This window comes from Genypterus blacodes, unplaced genomic scaffold, assembly GCF_046128005.1.
Source record: "Genypterus blacodes isolate CSIRO-AG114 ecotype Tasmania unplaced genomic scaffold, CSIRO-AGI_Gbla_v1 ptg000017l_1, whole genome shotgun sequence".
Taxonomy (NCBI): Eukaryota; Metazoa; Chordata; class Actinopteri; order Ophidiiformes; family Ophidiidae; genus Genypterus; species Genypterus blacodes.
The window spans coordinates 6622623-6636925 of NW_027466831.1; the positions used below are offsets into that span (position 1 = coordinate 6622623).

Below are 14303 nucleotides of genomic sequence, written 5' to 3' on the forward strand. Positions count from 1 at the left end.
TATCGTTCAGTGTGTGTGAGCATGTGTGTGAGCGCGTGTGTGTGTTTGATTACATGTCTGCAACAGTTGTAGCGGTGCTGGTCCCAGTTTGTCAGGCTGAGCTCGCGTGCTGCTCGGCGCTGTGGCACATTCAGCTGTGAACTCATGGACGGACCTCGGCGCTTAAACACTGTAATCAGAGCCACACAGGATATTGGCTAAATTACACATGAAAGCGCAGACATTTAAAGGAAGCTTTAGCACTAAATATTATGATAAATTACGGTTTGTTTCAAGAAGATAAGTCACAGCTAAACAAGAATAACACAGACTCACACGCAGCCGAGCAGGGAGGAGTTTTTAATGAGAATTCTCTGTAAATTTCTGTAAACATCTGGTCCCTGTGCTGCCCGACAGCCTCCTCTCATTTTTTTTCGCAAGAAAGTGCAGACTTGATTCCAAAGAAACCAAGTTGAGAAAAACGTCAGCGAGGACGTTTTTGTGTCCATAAACGGCTTTTTAGCTCAAACTTCTGCTCAATTTGTACAGGCGGCAGCAGCGGCGGCCCCTCGATATCTGCCTATCACCCCACACCTCTCATCCTTAGGAGTTCACAAGCTCCCTCAACCAGCACCCCCACCCAACCCAACCCCACCCCAGCCCCCATCCCACTACCATGCACCTTCACCCCTCCACCCCTCCACCCGAACCCCTCTAAGTGGATACCCCACAGGAAGGGCTTCTCCAGGGGGGAAATGGGTCCCAGATGTCGGCCTTTTGTGCCACCAGGCTCCTCGGGAGGGATGGAGCCGGGGAAGGATGGGTAGGAGAAGAGGGAGGGAGGGAGTGAAGGAGGGAGGGAGGGAGGGAGGGGTGGCATGGAGTAGAGTGGAGGTGGAGTGGGGAGGGGGGGGCTCTGGGTTCTGTGCTGCGTGCAAACATCAAACCTCACGGCAGTCAGGAGGGTGAAGAAACTCCCAGGGTTAAGGTGAGGAGAAACCCAATGATTGGTTCCTTTCGTAGCCACTATGGATTTCCAAACACATCACTTATGATTGGACGATTGGTCACGCTGCCTCGCTCCTACCAGCTGAGAGTGTGTGTGTCTATGTGTGTGTGTTTGTGTGTGTCACTGCTGCTCCCCAAAACTTTTTCTTTGTGCGTGACGGTAATTGAGTAGACGGCATTACGAACTTAGAGAGAAACTGTTTCTTTTTTGCTTTTTTTTTCTTCTGGAAAACTTCAAAAAGTCTCAGGGCGGAATTTTCGGATCAAACTGGGCGGTGGACGGACAGAAAAGGACAGGAATGGACAGAACCGGTCAATACGGTGTTGTGCTTTGATATGCAAGCCCCCCCCCCCAAAACCCTTCAATCTATTTCCAACTCCAGAAAGGGTTAATTAGAAATAAAGAGAAGAGGAGCGCCGGGCCCGAGTGTTTAGTGAAACATTATGTCAAGACTCTGACAAGGAAATGAAATGTGCAACATCAATCAGCCTATGAGGACGGAGATCAAACGAGCCTCCACACTCCTGCATCTGGTTCTATTTGGACAGCCCCACTTTTTTTCCCCTTCTCCTTCTCCTTTCTTCTCCTTTTCTTTTCCCTTTCTTGCTCCTCTCCCATTCTCTCTCTCTCTCTCTCTCTCTCTCTCTCTCTCTCTCTCTCTCTCTCTCTCTTTCTCCCCCCCACCCCGTCCGTTCGTCTACAAAACGGTTGCACCACGCCATTCCCTCTCCGCTCCCCCCCCCTTTCGCTTCGTCCTTCTGCTAATTTTTTCCATGATGGCGGCGCGGAGGCATGGCCCCCCCGCCTCCCCTCACCCCCCCTCGCCCAGAGCAGAGCAAGGTAAGCGGCGAGGCTCCTAGGGAATCCAGCAACAATGTCTTTCCTGTCCCCTTTTCCGCTGCGTCTCCACCAGAGGACCCAGCAGAACCTCCACTTCTAATCCCAGTTAATCCCGGCGTAATTCACCGTCTCTGTCCGCCGCTCCGCTTTGATGGCCAGATGAGATTCCCGCGTCCCCCCCCCCCCTCCTCTCCCTTTTTCCTCAAAGATGATTGAACCCAACTGGGATGGGGCTACTTTTCCGCTGATCTTCCCTCTCTGAATGAAATGTAAACCGGTGCAATCACGAGGCTCATCAGAACCTCCTGAAGCGTCTCTGTTCACATAAGTCACTTCTTCGTTCCTTCAAACGCAGAAGAGAAGCGATCGCACCTCGAACGTCGACACAGATGATGAAGAATGTGAGTGAAACCTGCTTCGGTCGGTGCGGCGTGTTTACAAATCTGCTCCCTTTAGACGCACTGAAGACGAGATGAAACATGAGCGCCACTATTAAACACAATGTCATCCAAAAGTGCAATATTCTGCAATCGAAGATCGGTGGAAAATACTGCGGCTAGATTCTTCTGTTGTGATCCATACGTGAGTCAGCCGAGTCGCCGTGAGCAAAGTTTCACAAGGCCGGCAAGTCGACTCTGGAATCCAAGGCGCAGGTCGACGTGCGTTTGTGTTGCGTGATTGCTGTGTCATGACCGGTGAATTTATAGAGAATGTCTGTGTGTGTGTGTGTGTGTCAGTGGCGGCGGCAGGCCCACATGTGCATCCCACGGGAGTCGGTGCTGTGGAGCAGGAACATGTGTCGGCTCGGCCTCGGGGGCCTGCATGGCACAATTAGCTGCTCCCTCACCTCGGCAGACCCGGGTCACGGGGGCGGCGGGGTCAGAGGTCACCCCGGGTGCTGTCGGTGTCGTTGCTCCCGTTCCCCGTGTCCCACCGTGTTTATTCATGACGTGTAAACACATTTCACATTTCGCTTATATAAATACGCTTTGATATGACAGGAAGAGCTCAGGCTGGGAGACTTCTACTGGATTTTCATGAGGATTGACTGAAACTGAACAGATTCATATTCTGTACATAAGATCAATCCCTTCAGATTTCAAGGCTCCATGGTTTAAAATGTCAAGAAGTCGAATTGTAGCATTCATAAAGATAATTAAAGAGTATTGTTTACGTTTTTAATCCTTCTTTTTGCTTTGAATCCATGCTATCTTCACTTTGCTGAGTTGTTTGTAGAGTTTCTGGTTGTCAGCGCGGCAAAGATGGTGGCAGGCAGCAAAGATAAATATCTTTAACTCTGCGTTTGATTCATGACTTCTCATTCTTTGTGTTTCTGTTGTGATTGTGTATTTATGAAAGAAGGCTCACGCAGCGCAAACGGTAAGTTCATACCGACGACGACTGGATTTCAAACAGCTTTTCGATTTATAACAGCGCGTTGACGAAGGAGAAGGCAGACACGAGGGTGCAGACTAACGCCGTCCAGCTCCAGCACAAATCTGGAACCCATAAAGCCTCAGACATCTCCTGCAACATTAGACGCGGCTCTTCTTATTGGCTGAGAGAGCAACTTACCCCATTCCTCTATCACCCACCCAGTTAACACACACTTCCTGCTTCCCCTGCCTCGGCTCTGGCCAGGCCACGCCCACCGGAGCTCGGCTAAACAAATGGGAGCTGCCCGCCGGCCCCGGGTTAACGGGCCCATATAAAAGTGGGCGGAGGTGGACCTGCCTGTCAGATGGTTTGTTGTTGTTCTGTCTGCCAGGTTCAGAAGGGAATGTGAAAGTGAGAGACTTAACAAGGTAACCAGGAAATAGGACACGCGGAGCCACATCCAATCCAATGGAGCCTCAGTATCCGTAACTGCTCTCCCTGATTTCTTTGGCGGAAAACTAAACTGATCTTAAACCAACTTGTCAAGCTCCGTTTGGTGTGTAAAGAGAGGACAAAGCTTCCTGCCTCAGCGGTGGACGTGACAAGAGCCCAGTGGCGACGATGAGAGAGGAGGTTTCCTGCACCAACTCGCCTGAAGGAGGCCTGGGCGCCAGCGAAGAGGAGCTGGAGAGGGGATCCAAGAAGTCCCTCCAACAAGGAAACCGAAAACGTTCCCCTTTTCCCAAGAAGGACAGCCTGGGTCAGTCGGAGGAGAGCAGCACCGGCAGCCCCAGCAGCCTGCTCCAGGCCGGGCCCAAGAGACCCAAGAGGAGCCCCTCGGCCGTGGTCTCCCTGGCCCCGGCGTCTCTGGGCCCCAGGCCTGACCAGCAGCCCTTCGAAGACCTCCACTCTCAGCGGGTCATCGCCAACGTGCGGGAACGCCAACGCACCCAGTCGCTGAACGACGCCTTCTCCTCCCTACGCAAGATCATCCCCACGTTACCCTCAGACAAGCTGAGCAAGATCCAGATCCTCAAGCTGGCGTCTCGATACATCGACTTCCTCTACCAGGTGCTGCAGAGTGACGAGATGGACGCCAAGCTGGCCAGCTGCAACTACCTGGCCCACGAAAGACTGAGCTATGCCTTCTCCGTGTGGAGGATGGAGGGGGCCTGGGCCATGTCCACCAGCCACTAGCAAACCCCTCTCATGTCTCTCCTAACCCGCTCGTGTCCACGTCCACCCCACTGCCTCTGTCTGTCCTCTCATCTCAACACCTTTCCTTCTCTTCCCCCCTTCCTCGTCTGATCTTCGTCTTTCGTCGCCCTCAGATCTTTTCCTTGCGTTTGCTGGTGTTGCTCTCTGCGCTCGCTGTCGTTCGTCCGTCTCCGCCGCTGCAGCATTTAACATCCGCGGCTGTGCAACTCAAACACTTCACAGTTCTCCCTCCTCCATTGTTTCCTGCTCTCTTCTACTATTGCTCCCCACAGTTTAGGCCAAAGCAACCAGCCGCTCCCTCGCAACCCCTATGGTAAGGACACACACACACACACACACACACACACACACACACGAACATTGATGTTTGATTTATGCACGTGTCACTAAATTACCTGCAGCCTTTCAGTTCCATATATAAATGCTGATGATGCAGTAAACAAACTTCATAAATCCAAATGTGTGTGTGTGTGCATAAAGGTTTAGATTTCATAATTAACAGATATTATTAAAATACAGTTCAGGCCTTCAGGATAAATACAGCAGAGATGGTTGTTACTTTTACAGCAGATTTGGTTTCGATCGCTCCGGATCAATCACAGCTGTTATTGATCTGATATTAGTTTTCTTATTGATGTTGCGTCCAGATGTGAAATGGCCCAAAACAAAAATGGAGAAAATGAGATTTGTCGCGAGAAAAAGAGCAAATAAATTCTATTTAAACCAAAAGTGAAATATTTACTTTGTTTTTCTAACTTGAATCACATCTATTCACATTTTCTCTATTTTCAGTGATTTAAAAAACTATTTTAAGCAATTATATTCGAATAGCATAACGTCTTTAGGTGCTTGTGTATTAGAGCGAAGACAGCAGCAGGTTAACGCGGTTTTGAGTTTTTAAAATGCAAGAGTTTGTTGGTTCTGTTTCCATCTGGTCCCGGTTTAATAAGTTAAAAATTACAAAATGCGGATATACTCAAAGATTTGAAACGGCGGTTGGATTTCACACACACACACACACACGACTCCAACTAGTATCAAAAGAGCCACAGTGAAAAGATAAAGACAGAAAGAAAAATAGGCCGCAAAAGAATACAAAATCTGAAATAGGGTTCGGGTAAGACAAAATATGTAAAATGTCTTTAAAACTCTAATTCTCTTACTAAAGCTCACTGTGTTTGTGTGTGTGTGTGTGTGTGTGTGTGTGTGTGTGTGTGTGTGTGTGTCCTCATAAAAAACCCCAAATACAAATGTTTCTGCACCTACAAAATAAAAGCATAGACACAAGAAAGAGAGAAAGGGAGAGAGAGAGAGAGAGAGAGAGAGAGAGAGAGAGAGAGAGAGAAGACAAAAACAAGTAAAAATGATGAACAGAAGATAAAAAGCAGATTTAGGAACAAATCACCTGCAGAGTTCAGACACACAAAGAGCTACTGGACAGGTAGAGCAGGAAGGAGGGAAAGAAGGAAACCAAAGAAAAAAGAGGAGAGACCCCCTCCCCACCCACACACACACACACACACACACACACAACCTTGCCCTTTCTCCTCAGGATCTTGTATCCAGTGTCGTGCAATCAGGCTCCGCTGGGGCCCAGACAAGCAGGAACCTTTAGATTGGAAACAGTTGTGAGGTATTAGGAAGGTGTACGTACCAGGGTTTGTGTTGTGCTGTTGTGCGTGTATGCGTGTGTGTGTGCGTGTGTGAGTGTGTATAAGCGTGCGTACGGTATGTGTGTGTGTGCAGCAGTGCTGAGCTTTAATTACCTGTGTATATATGAGCACATCTGCACATTAGTAAACAGGAATACACGTGCAGATGCTGTTTGAGTGACGCTATCTCTCACTCGCTCGTCTTTCTGGAGGCGTAGGGAACGTTGAGTACAAATGACAGCTTACAAGACGTGTGTATGTGTGTGTGTGTGTGTGTGTGTGTGTGTGTGTGTGTGTGTGTGAGGAAGAGTGAGAGGAAGAAATGTGAGGAGGTGCAGAGAGCAGAGACCTCAGGAAACAGCTCACTGAGGGTTAATCATGTAAAGGTAGGTGTGTGTGTATTTGTGTGTGTGTGTGTGAGGGCAGAGCAACGTGCTTTACATCAGAGAGCGGAGAGGTCATGGACGCATGCATACAAACACGCACGCACGCACGCACGCACGCACGCACGCACGCACGCACGCACGCACGCACACACACACACACACACACACACACACACACACACACACACACACACACACACATATCATCATGCACTGACACAGAGCAGACTTAAGGCTGCAATAACAAATGATACAAACACTATCATACGCTAAACAACACTGCAGTCTAACATACAACAGAGGAACACTGCATGCATGTTACACTCTCCAGACACACACACACACACACACGCGCACACACACACACACACACACACACACACACACACACTGGCCATGTGCACGCTCCAGGTGTTCCACTCTGCATTATTATTAAATTCCCTGTGGCCTCGGCTGCAGGCTCGGAGGCTTCCTGTGCTGCGGCTGGAGAGTGGAGGCCTCCACACGTGGAGCCCGGCGTCCTTCAACGCAGCTTGGTAGTTATTAGCCTCCACTCTTCTTCTCATTCTCCTTCTTCTTCTTCTCCTCCTCCTCCTCGAGCTCTGCAGGGGCCACAGACAGAGCTGCAAACGTCAGAAAATTCCTAATTATAGGAAAATAGCCGGAATTAGAAGCTTCAAAGCAGCTAGCGAAGCTGTGTGTGCTCTCTCTTGCTCTCTCTCTCTCTCTCTCTCTCTCTCTCTCACTATGTGTGCTGTAGGTGTATGTTGGGACCTTATCTGATCATTATCTATATCTATCTATAGCTGTATGGATTGATAACACTCAGTATTGATCGACGCTTTTCGCTGTTGGATCTGAATCTGTGTTTTATTTAATTGCTTTCTTATAATTGACAACACGGTGCGGCTGCACACGTGAATATGAATGTGTATGTGCTTGAGCATGTTTCAGTGTGTGTGTGTGTGTGTGTGTGTGTGGGTGGGTGTGTGTCTGGCTCAGTGTGGATTTATAGAATGAGAGGATTGTTCTGTTTGAGTTGGCAAAAACAATACGCTCCATTCTGTTTATACTATAATCAAAATGCCTGTCACTGCTCTTTCCTCTGCCGGAACCTCTGGCTCTGCAGTGTGTGTGTGTGTGTGTGTGTGTGATTGACCAGCTGTTGGATGCTCCGCTATGCATAAAGATCCTTTGGCTTCAACTTCGCACTGATCTGAGACCAGATGCAAACGTCTCTGCTGCACATCTGTATTTTAAAAGCCTTGCAAATCAGCCTCATCCACGGAGTTTGGGCTTCTGATGCTCGTTTTTATTTTTAGAGGGGGAAACTTTGAGCCGAGTGCAGGTGGGGGTTGTGTGTGTGTGTGTGTGTGTGTGTGTGTGTGTGTGTTAGCCTTGCTTGGGCAGCTGCAGTGATGGAGAAAGGCTTTAACACGTAGACAGCAATGTTGGACAAAAGGAAAAGTTGCATAATTGAAGTTGTGTTTGGTCCAAAATGCATCAGGATGTGTCAAACATGAGCCCAGAACAGTGTCTCAAACACACACACACACACAGATGTCACCATTCAGTACCCAGCAAAGCGTTAGGAATTAAAAATGTTGGATTAATTGGTTAAAAGGATAAAAAATGTGCGAATCATGCGTGACTCCATGTTTGCTGTCAGGTTGACAAACTGCAGCCCTTAAGGTTTAAATGTGAGTTATTATGCTTCCCTCTGTCACTTTCAGCTGTAATTTGGGGGTAAAAGTGAAAAAGACAAATTGTCGGACATTTTGCCACATCAGCGTCACAAAACAGCTTTTTTGTTTTTCCTGTATAACGACAGAAAACAACTTTAGTCTGACAATTTGCACTTTCACGCCTTCATGGCATAATGAATGTCATGTGACTAGAGCCCCCCCCCACACACACACACTTACACTGTTAGCTGCTCTCTCTCTCTCTCTCTCTGCACTCTATAATTAGGGAGAATTTAGCTCCAGACAAAATGTTTGCTTGTTAAAACAAAGAAAGAAGTGGAAGTGAAGGAGTTTCTGTGGATTCTTTCCACCGTGTTTGTACACAGTTTAGAACCCCAATTCACACACACACACACACACACACACACACACACACACACACATACAATCCTGTCCTGATTGTCAATGCAAAATATAAAGTGTGTGAATTGAACTCATCTCTGTTTCTTCTTCTCTTTCCAGAAAACCGACAAACAGAAAAATTCTCTGCGTATTTTTGAAACGAAGAAACTTGTCCCTGATCATTTTTTTGGCCCCACGCCGTCCCTCTGTGAGGACATGAGGACACCTGCAGCTTGACTCTCGACCGTGCCTCACCGTCTTTCACCGGTGGGGAGACGTGACAGTCGAGCACCGAACATTCTGAATAACTGACAAATACCAGTGTGTGTGTGTTTGTGTGTGTTTGTGTGTGTGTGTGTGGAGTATATCGCTGTCCACACGCTGGCTGACTCGCTGCCAGATGAACATTAAGATGAATAATGCTAATGGCACAGAGATGGTGCGAGGGCGTCGCAGCCAATGAATGTTTACAGCTAAAATGCTAATAAGCTAACGGCTCTGGCTCTCGTCTCGTGGGAGGGGAAGAGTTAAGAGATTTTACGCCAAATTTCTACTTTAGTGCTGTAATAACTGGACAGCTTTCTGTGTATGTTGAGATCATGAAGGGATTGTGTCGTCGGTCTGTTGTATGCACACTGTAATTCTGCATATGCATTACGTCATCATGGAAGATGTCTACAGGAGAGACGTTTACGTCATCATTACGTCATAAACCACTAACAACATCAGGCACCGTTCCACTTTCTGATCCTCTTTGCTCTTCTGCGTTGGACAGGTGATCCACTTTCTGTGTCACCGTTGTAAAGTTCAGTCGTGCTGATTTGTTTTTGTTTTTTTTATTTGTTGTAGAAATCTTTTATATTAGACAGGAAGTAAATCTGATAAATGTTTATGTTTGTGTATTTCCTGCATCTTTAAAAGAAAAAAAAATCTTTGTAAACTTTTCATGCTGCGACGACAGAACGTTTCCAGTCAAATCCGGGATGAAGTGTTGGAGTGTTGAGGTTTCATTTTGTAATCATTCGTAGTTGATTGTGTTTCTTTTGTGTCGTTGCATCTGCTTGTGATCATGTTTACCATGTTTATCACCTCAGCTCCTGTGGACAATAAAATATTTCTGGATGCTGTATGGAAGAGTCGTACTTTGATAATCATCCAAGTCCTGTATGGAGGTCGCCATAGTAACCCTCCTTAGAAAAAAATCTCTTTATATGTAGATTTTTATGGCATTTAGTTCAAAGTTCAGAGAGCAAAGGATTCAGTTTTGTGGCTGATCTGAACCTGCATGCAAACCAGGGAATTTTTCAAATCAAACTCTTAACATTTTGTTTTCTTTGTGAGACAGGAAGTTGCTGTTAAAAACATTCCCCTAAACGTATCCAAAACTAATACATCGGGCATCTACATCCCACGATAGATGATCAATAGGCGACATCTGGTTCGGATCTGGGTCCGGGTCTCGTGGTCAGAGTGTTTCAAGAGGGGGCCGAGGTTCACGGAGCTACAAATGTGCAGCTGCCACCGTCGGCTAGTCGAGCTGCAGCTCAGTGAGGAAGGTCAAAAACAGTTTGAGTGTATCTCCAACGGCTACAGAGCCACAAACGTTCTCAAAGTAGTTTCCTTTAGATGGAGAACTTCCATAGAAATGCATGTTGTGGGTGTTAAAGCAGGGAGGAGGTTCTTGTTGATTCCTTTTCCCTTTTTGTCTCATATGTTTAACGTTTCTCCGATAGAACCCAAGCAGCCTCTTTCCCTCCACTTTCCTTGCAATGTCAATAAATGGATGGTTAAACTAAATACAGGCTGTGAACGCGGCGTAATGCATCAATGGATCAAGTTATTAAAGAGAGACGTGAGTGGAAAGAATTGACCTTTATTGAGGATGTTTTTGGAAACAAAAAATAGTAGAAAAGACAAAAAAAGTCAGACAAAAAAACAAAATCAAACAAAGTGGTTATTTACACTGTACAGAAGACAAACGGGGCAGAAGGACTGAAACCTGGCCTGCACTTTGGATCGAGAGCCGCTTTGTTACAGCCTCCTTCACTCAGGTTGGTCAGCGCCTTGCTTTAAGGCACGCAGGTTTAGGATTTGGTCTCTAGGTGAGCACGGGGTTCACTTTGGAGGACAAATACAAAAATAAGACATTAGGCATAAGACAGGTGGGGACATGAGACAGACTCTCTGTCCTCTACGACACACGGAGCTGCAAACACTCCAACGCTTTGTTTTCACATTTCCCTCACCGAAACTCTGATTTGACAAAGGTTTGCGTACGCGGCGGCCACGCAGAGAAAGAAAGCAAGAAAACCTAAAGAAAAAAAATCTATAGCACCATCTGAATTGTGTAAGAGAGGCAAAGAGCACTTCAAAGACAAACTGAATGTATAAATATAAGTCACGAATGGTTTCTTCCCCCCCAAAAACAGAAAGAAGTTGTTTATATTTCCATCCTGTGCTTTTGGTGCTGCTCAACTGTTTGGATAGAAAAAAAAGAAACATTCACAAACTTTTTCAAAGTCTTTGAAGTTATTTAAGCCATGCCAGTCCAGGGACGGCACATTGTTCTCATAAACTTTGGTTGCATTTAACCTGCGTCCAATTGCACAGCGCTGCTATGCCACTATCTCACTATTTATTACTCGACGCTAAACGCTAGAATGTCACTGTTTGGTCCAGGGAGCGAAACACCCCGACGACGACGACGCCGCTAAACGCCGCATCGGCAAACCGACGCGGGGAAAAGCTGGCGTGGGCGTTTACATGGAAGGAATTAAGAAGTAGAAAATGAATTTACAAAAATACAGCAGGAATGCTCGTCCACAGGTAGGAAACGCTGGTCCGCTTCATTAGAATCGTCAAAGTTAAGGGTGGGAGACGCGGGGTCGTGTGTGTGGGACTCGCTCTTCCTCAGGGCCTCAGACGCAAGCGCACTTTGTGAATCGTCTGAAACCTTAGAGAAAGAAGGGAGGAAGGAAGGAATGAAAAGTCCCCACAGTCTGGATCCTAAACCAGACCGTGAGGAGCTGATCTGCATTTTCACACACATACAATCCCGTCTAAGTGGTCACACGCTAAGTGAGTGCGTAAGGCACCGCCGATGTGCCAATGATTCCCCTCCCCTGATATTGATCCTCCAGTGATTAGAGATATTAGCGCTTTGTCACGCGTAATGCCACGGATATGAACGCTTTATACACGACAGAGACGCACTTAAGACGCCTGTCGTCTCTTGATAACACTCAATCCTCACTGCATGAACCTCGCATGAGAGGCGGAGGGGGAAAAATGAAGGAGAGAACCTTTGGTCATACAGAACAATATAAACCACATGTATCTCAGGCTTTACTGCAGCTTCACTCCGGATTCTTCCTCCAAGTCGCTTAAATCTTCTGCTGACGTTTACAAAAATGTGGGCCACGGGTCAGAACAACGCATGTTCCCCCGCTAATTAAAAAACAAGGCGTGTGTCAACATGGCGTCCGAACGGCATAGACGTCTCGCTGAGCCTCGCCGTCCCAGCTTTGTCACAAATGGACACATGACATCATAGTGGGATCGTGGAGGACATATCTGCTCTGCTTCCTTCTTCGTGCCAGGGGGACCTTTGACCCCCCCGTGCAATGTTGCAACAGTCTGAGTGGTCTTGCACAGACGCTAAGCGAATCATCTCCAAGGTGAACGTCTAAAAGTCACACAACTGTGCTTTGTCAAAGCGTCTCTCTGCTTCATCGCCCGGCTCCCAGCGCTGCGTGAGAGTCCAGATCCTTGGGCGACCTGGCTTTAGTTATCGCGTGTTCTCTGGTCTCTGTGAGTGATTGTGCTGTTCGGGGTTGAAGCACGTGGAGCGCTTAAGTCTCCTCGCCGCGCCCGGGAGAACGCGGCCGTGTTCCTGTGAGTCCAGACGGCAGCCAGTAGTAACGCAGGTGGAGGTGTGTGAGTGTTTCCAAGGTGCTGAGTACAGTGGTTGCACTGAGGAGGACATCTGCTTCCAGTGATGGTCCAGTTGCATAGCTGTGAGTGTGAGAGTGTGTGTGTGTGTGTGTGTGTGTGTGTGTGTGTGTGTGTGTGTGTGTGTGTGTGTGTGTGTGTGTGTGTTTTATTCTTTGAATTTTCTCTACCAAAGGCTCACTTTTCTCTCAGTTTTTCAGGGCGATTCCTTGTTTTGAGGAGAAAAGAGAGAAAAAAAGAATGTTGACATTAAACACACAAATGATTCATCATATGGTGCAAAACAATCCATACTTTCTGGCAAATAACACACACGTATAAAAGGTGCAGGTGTGTCTAATACAAACCTGTCCGAGGTGAGGACGCCCATAGAGAGCGAGGCCAGAGCGCTGACGGCCTCGCTGTCTGAGTCTCGTCTCAGCCGCCGTCTTTGCGCCTGCAGGTAGGACAGATCCACCGTGGCGGCTGAATCGTCCAGACTCAGCCAGTAATCACCTGGAGGAGGGAGGAAGGAAGGAAGGAGGGGAGGGAAGGAAAGAGAAAGACAGAAAGACAAATGGTCTCAATCCCTTCTTTTCAACAATGTTTTCATCCCAAATACAAGGAATCATTTCATCTGGACAGACTCCTTGAGGGAAAAGTGCCTGTGCTGAATTATTAAAAAACACTCCTCGGTGCTTGTTCCACTTGTCGTATCCGTTTGAAGTGAATATAAACACTGGCCGGGGTCTAAACAGCCCGTGGTCTAAACATCCATGTTGATAAATTCAGCAGCATACACACAAATTAAAGCCTGCGGCCTCACGACAGCCCTGCGTCCTCCTCCGATACACCGTGGGAGGAAAAACCACGCGCCAATGTGCTCTGTGTGTGTGTGTGTGTGTGTGTGTGTGTGTGTGTGTGTGTGTGTGTGTGTGTCTGTGCGTGTTCCCAGCGTGTGTGTTGGGTGCATGCAACTCATATATTTCACCCCAGGCCTAAATTATGGGCTTAACATTCTTGTGGCTTTGCAAATATTTTTAATTAATCTAATTTGGTTGGGATAACATTTGTGTGCAATCAGGAGGGGATGTTGCGAAGGTCGTGTGCCAGAGAAGTGTTTGAAGATAATTGGAGCCAGGGCGGCCGTGTGTGTGCATGTGTGTGTGTGTGTGTGCGCGCATGTGTGTGTCTGTGTGTGGGAAGGCTGGAGGGAGGGATGGGAGACAAGGATGTAAAGGAGGAGAGGTGGCCAGAGAGCAGCGGTGCAAAGTGGAGAAAACGGGAGATTGAATCAAAGCGGGAGGAATAAATGAGTGGCAAACACGTCTGTGTGTGTGTGTGTGACTCCACTTTATATGAGCAGTTTTCTCAGGTCGGTAAATCGTGAAACTGTTTTGCTGACACAGAAGTCCATGTGACAGACAGCTGCTGAAGTATGAATAAAGGCTTTGGTTGATGGACGGCTCAGCGTCTTTGCACGGCGGATCAAAAGTCACGATGGACGCTTTGAAATGTTGTCTGGTAAATCTCCACTGTTGATTCGCTCCCAACTTTACAGGCTGAACCTTCAGAGGGATGCATCAAATATGGAGATCATTCAGATAACATTAAAGAGAGAAAACCCCAAGCTGCTCAGAGCTTCTACACTTCCATTTCATTCAGAAACGTTTCCACACCGTACGTGAAGTAAACCCTCAACTCCTTCAAACTACTTTGGACCTAAACCTTGTATCTTTCAGCAGATATCAGGGTGTGACTGAAACCATATTTGTTTGGGGTTGTGAAACTGATCTGAGCTCGTCGCCGCCTGCTGCTTCAGCTC

General features: G+C 47.4%; 2 protein-coding genes across 4 annotated transcripts in view; one reads left to right on the top strand and one right to left on the bottom strand.

Annotated features, from left to right (window-relative positions):
- Positions 1-3569: 3569 nt before the first annotated feature.
- On the top strand, positions 3570-9669 carry LOC142991107 (twist-related protein 2-like). Its single transcript, XM_076141108.1, has 2 exons — positions 3570-4736; positions 8669-9669. Exon 1 carries the CDS (start codon positions 3827-3829, stop codon positions 4400-4402), a length of 576 nt encoding a protein of 191 aa, XP_075997223.1. The 5' UTR covers positions 3570-3826; the 3' UTR covers positions 4403-4736; positions 8669-9669.
- Positions 9670-10405: 736 nt separating this feature from the next.
- LOC142991016 (histone deacetylase 7-like) overlaps positions 10406-14303 on the bottom strand; it is a 35154-nt gene continuing 31256 nt past the window's right edge. For all 3 annotated transcript variants that reach the window (XM_076140947.1, XM_076140949.1, XM_076140948.1), the window contains exons 24-25: positions 12847-12994; positions 10406-12707 (exon numbers count right to left, since the gene is read on the bottom strand). In XM_076140947.1, coding sequence (XP_075997062.1) covers positions 12677-12707; positions 12847-12994 — 179 coding nt within the window. In that variant the 3' untranslated portion in view covers positions 10406-12676. The remainder of the gene's footprint in view (positions 12708-12846; positions 12995-14303) is intronic.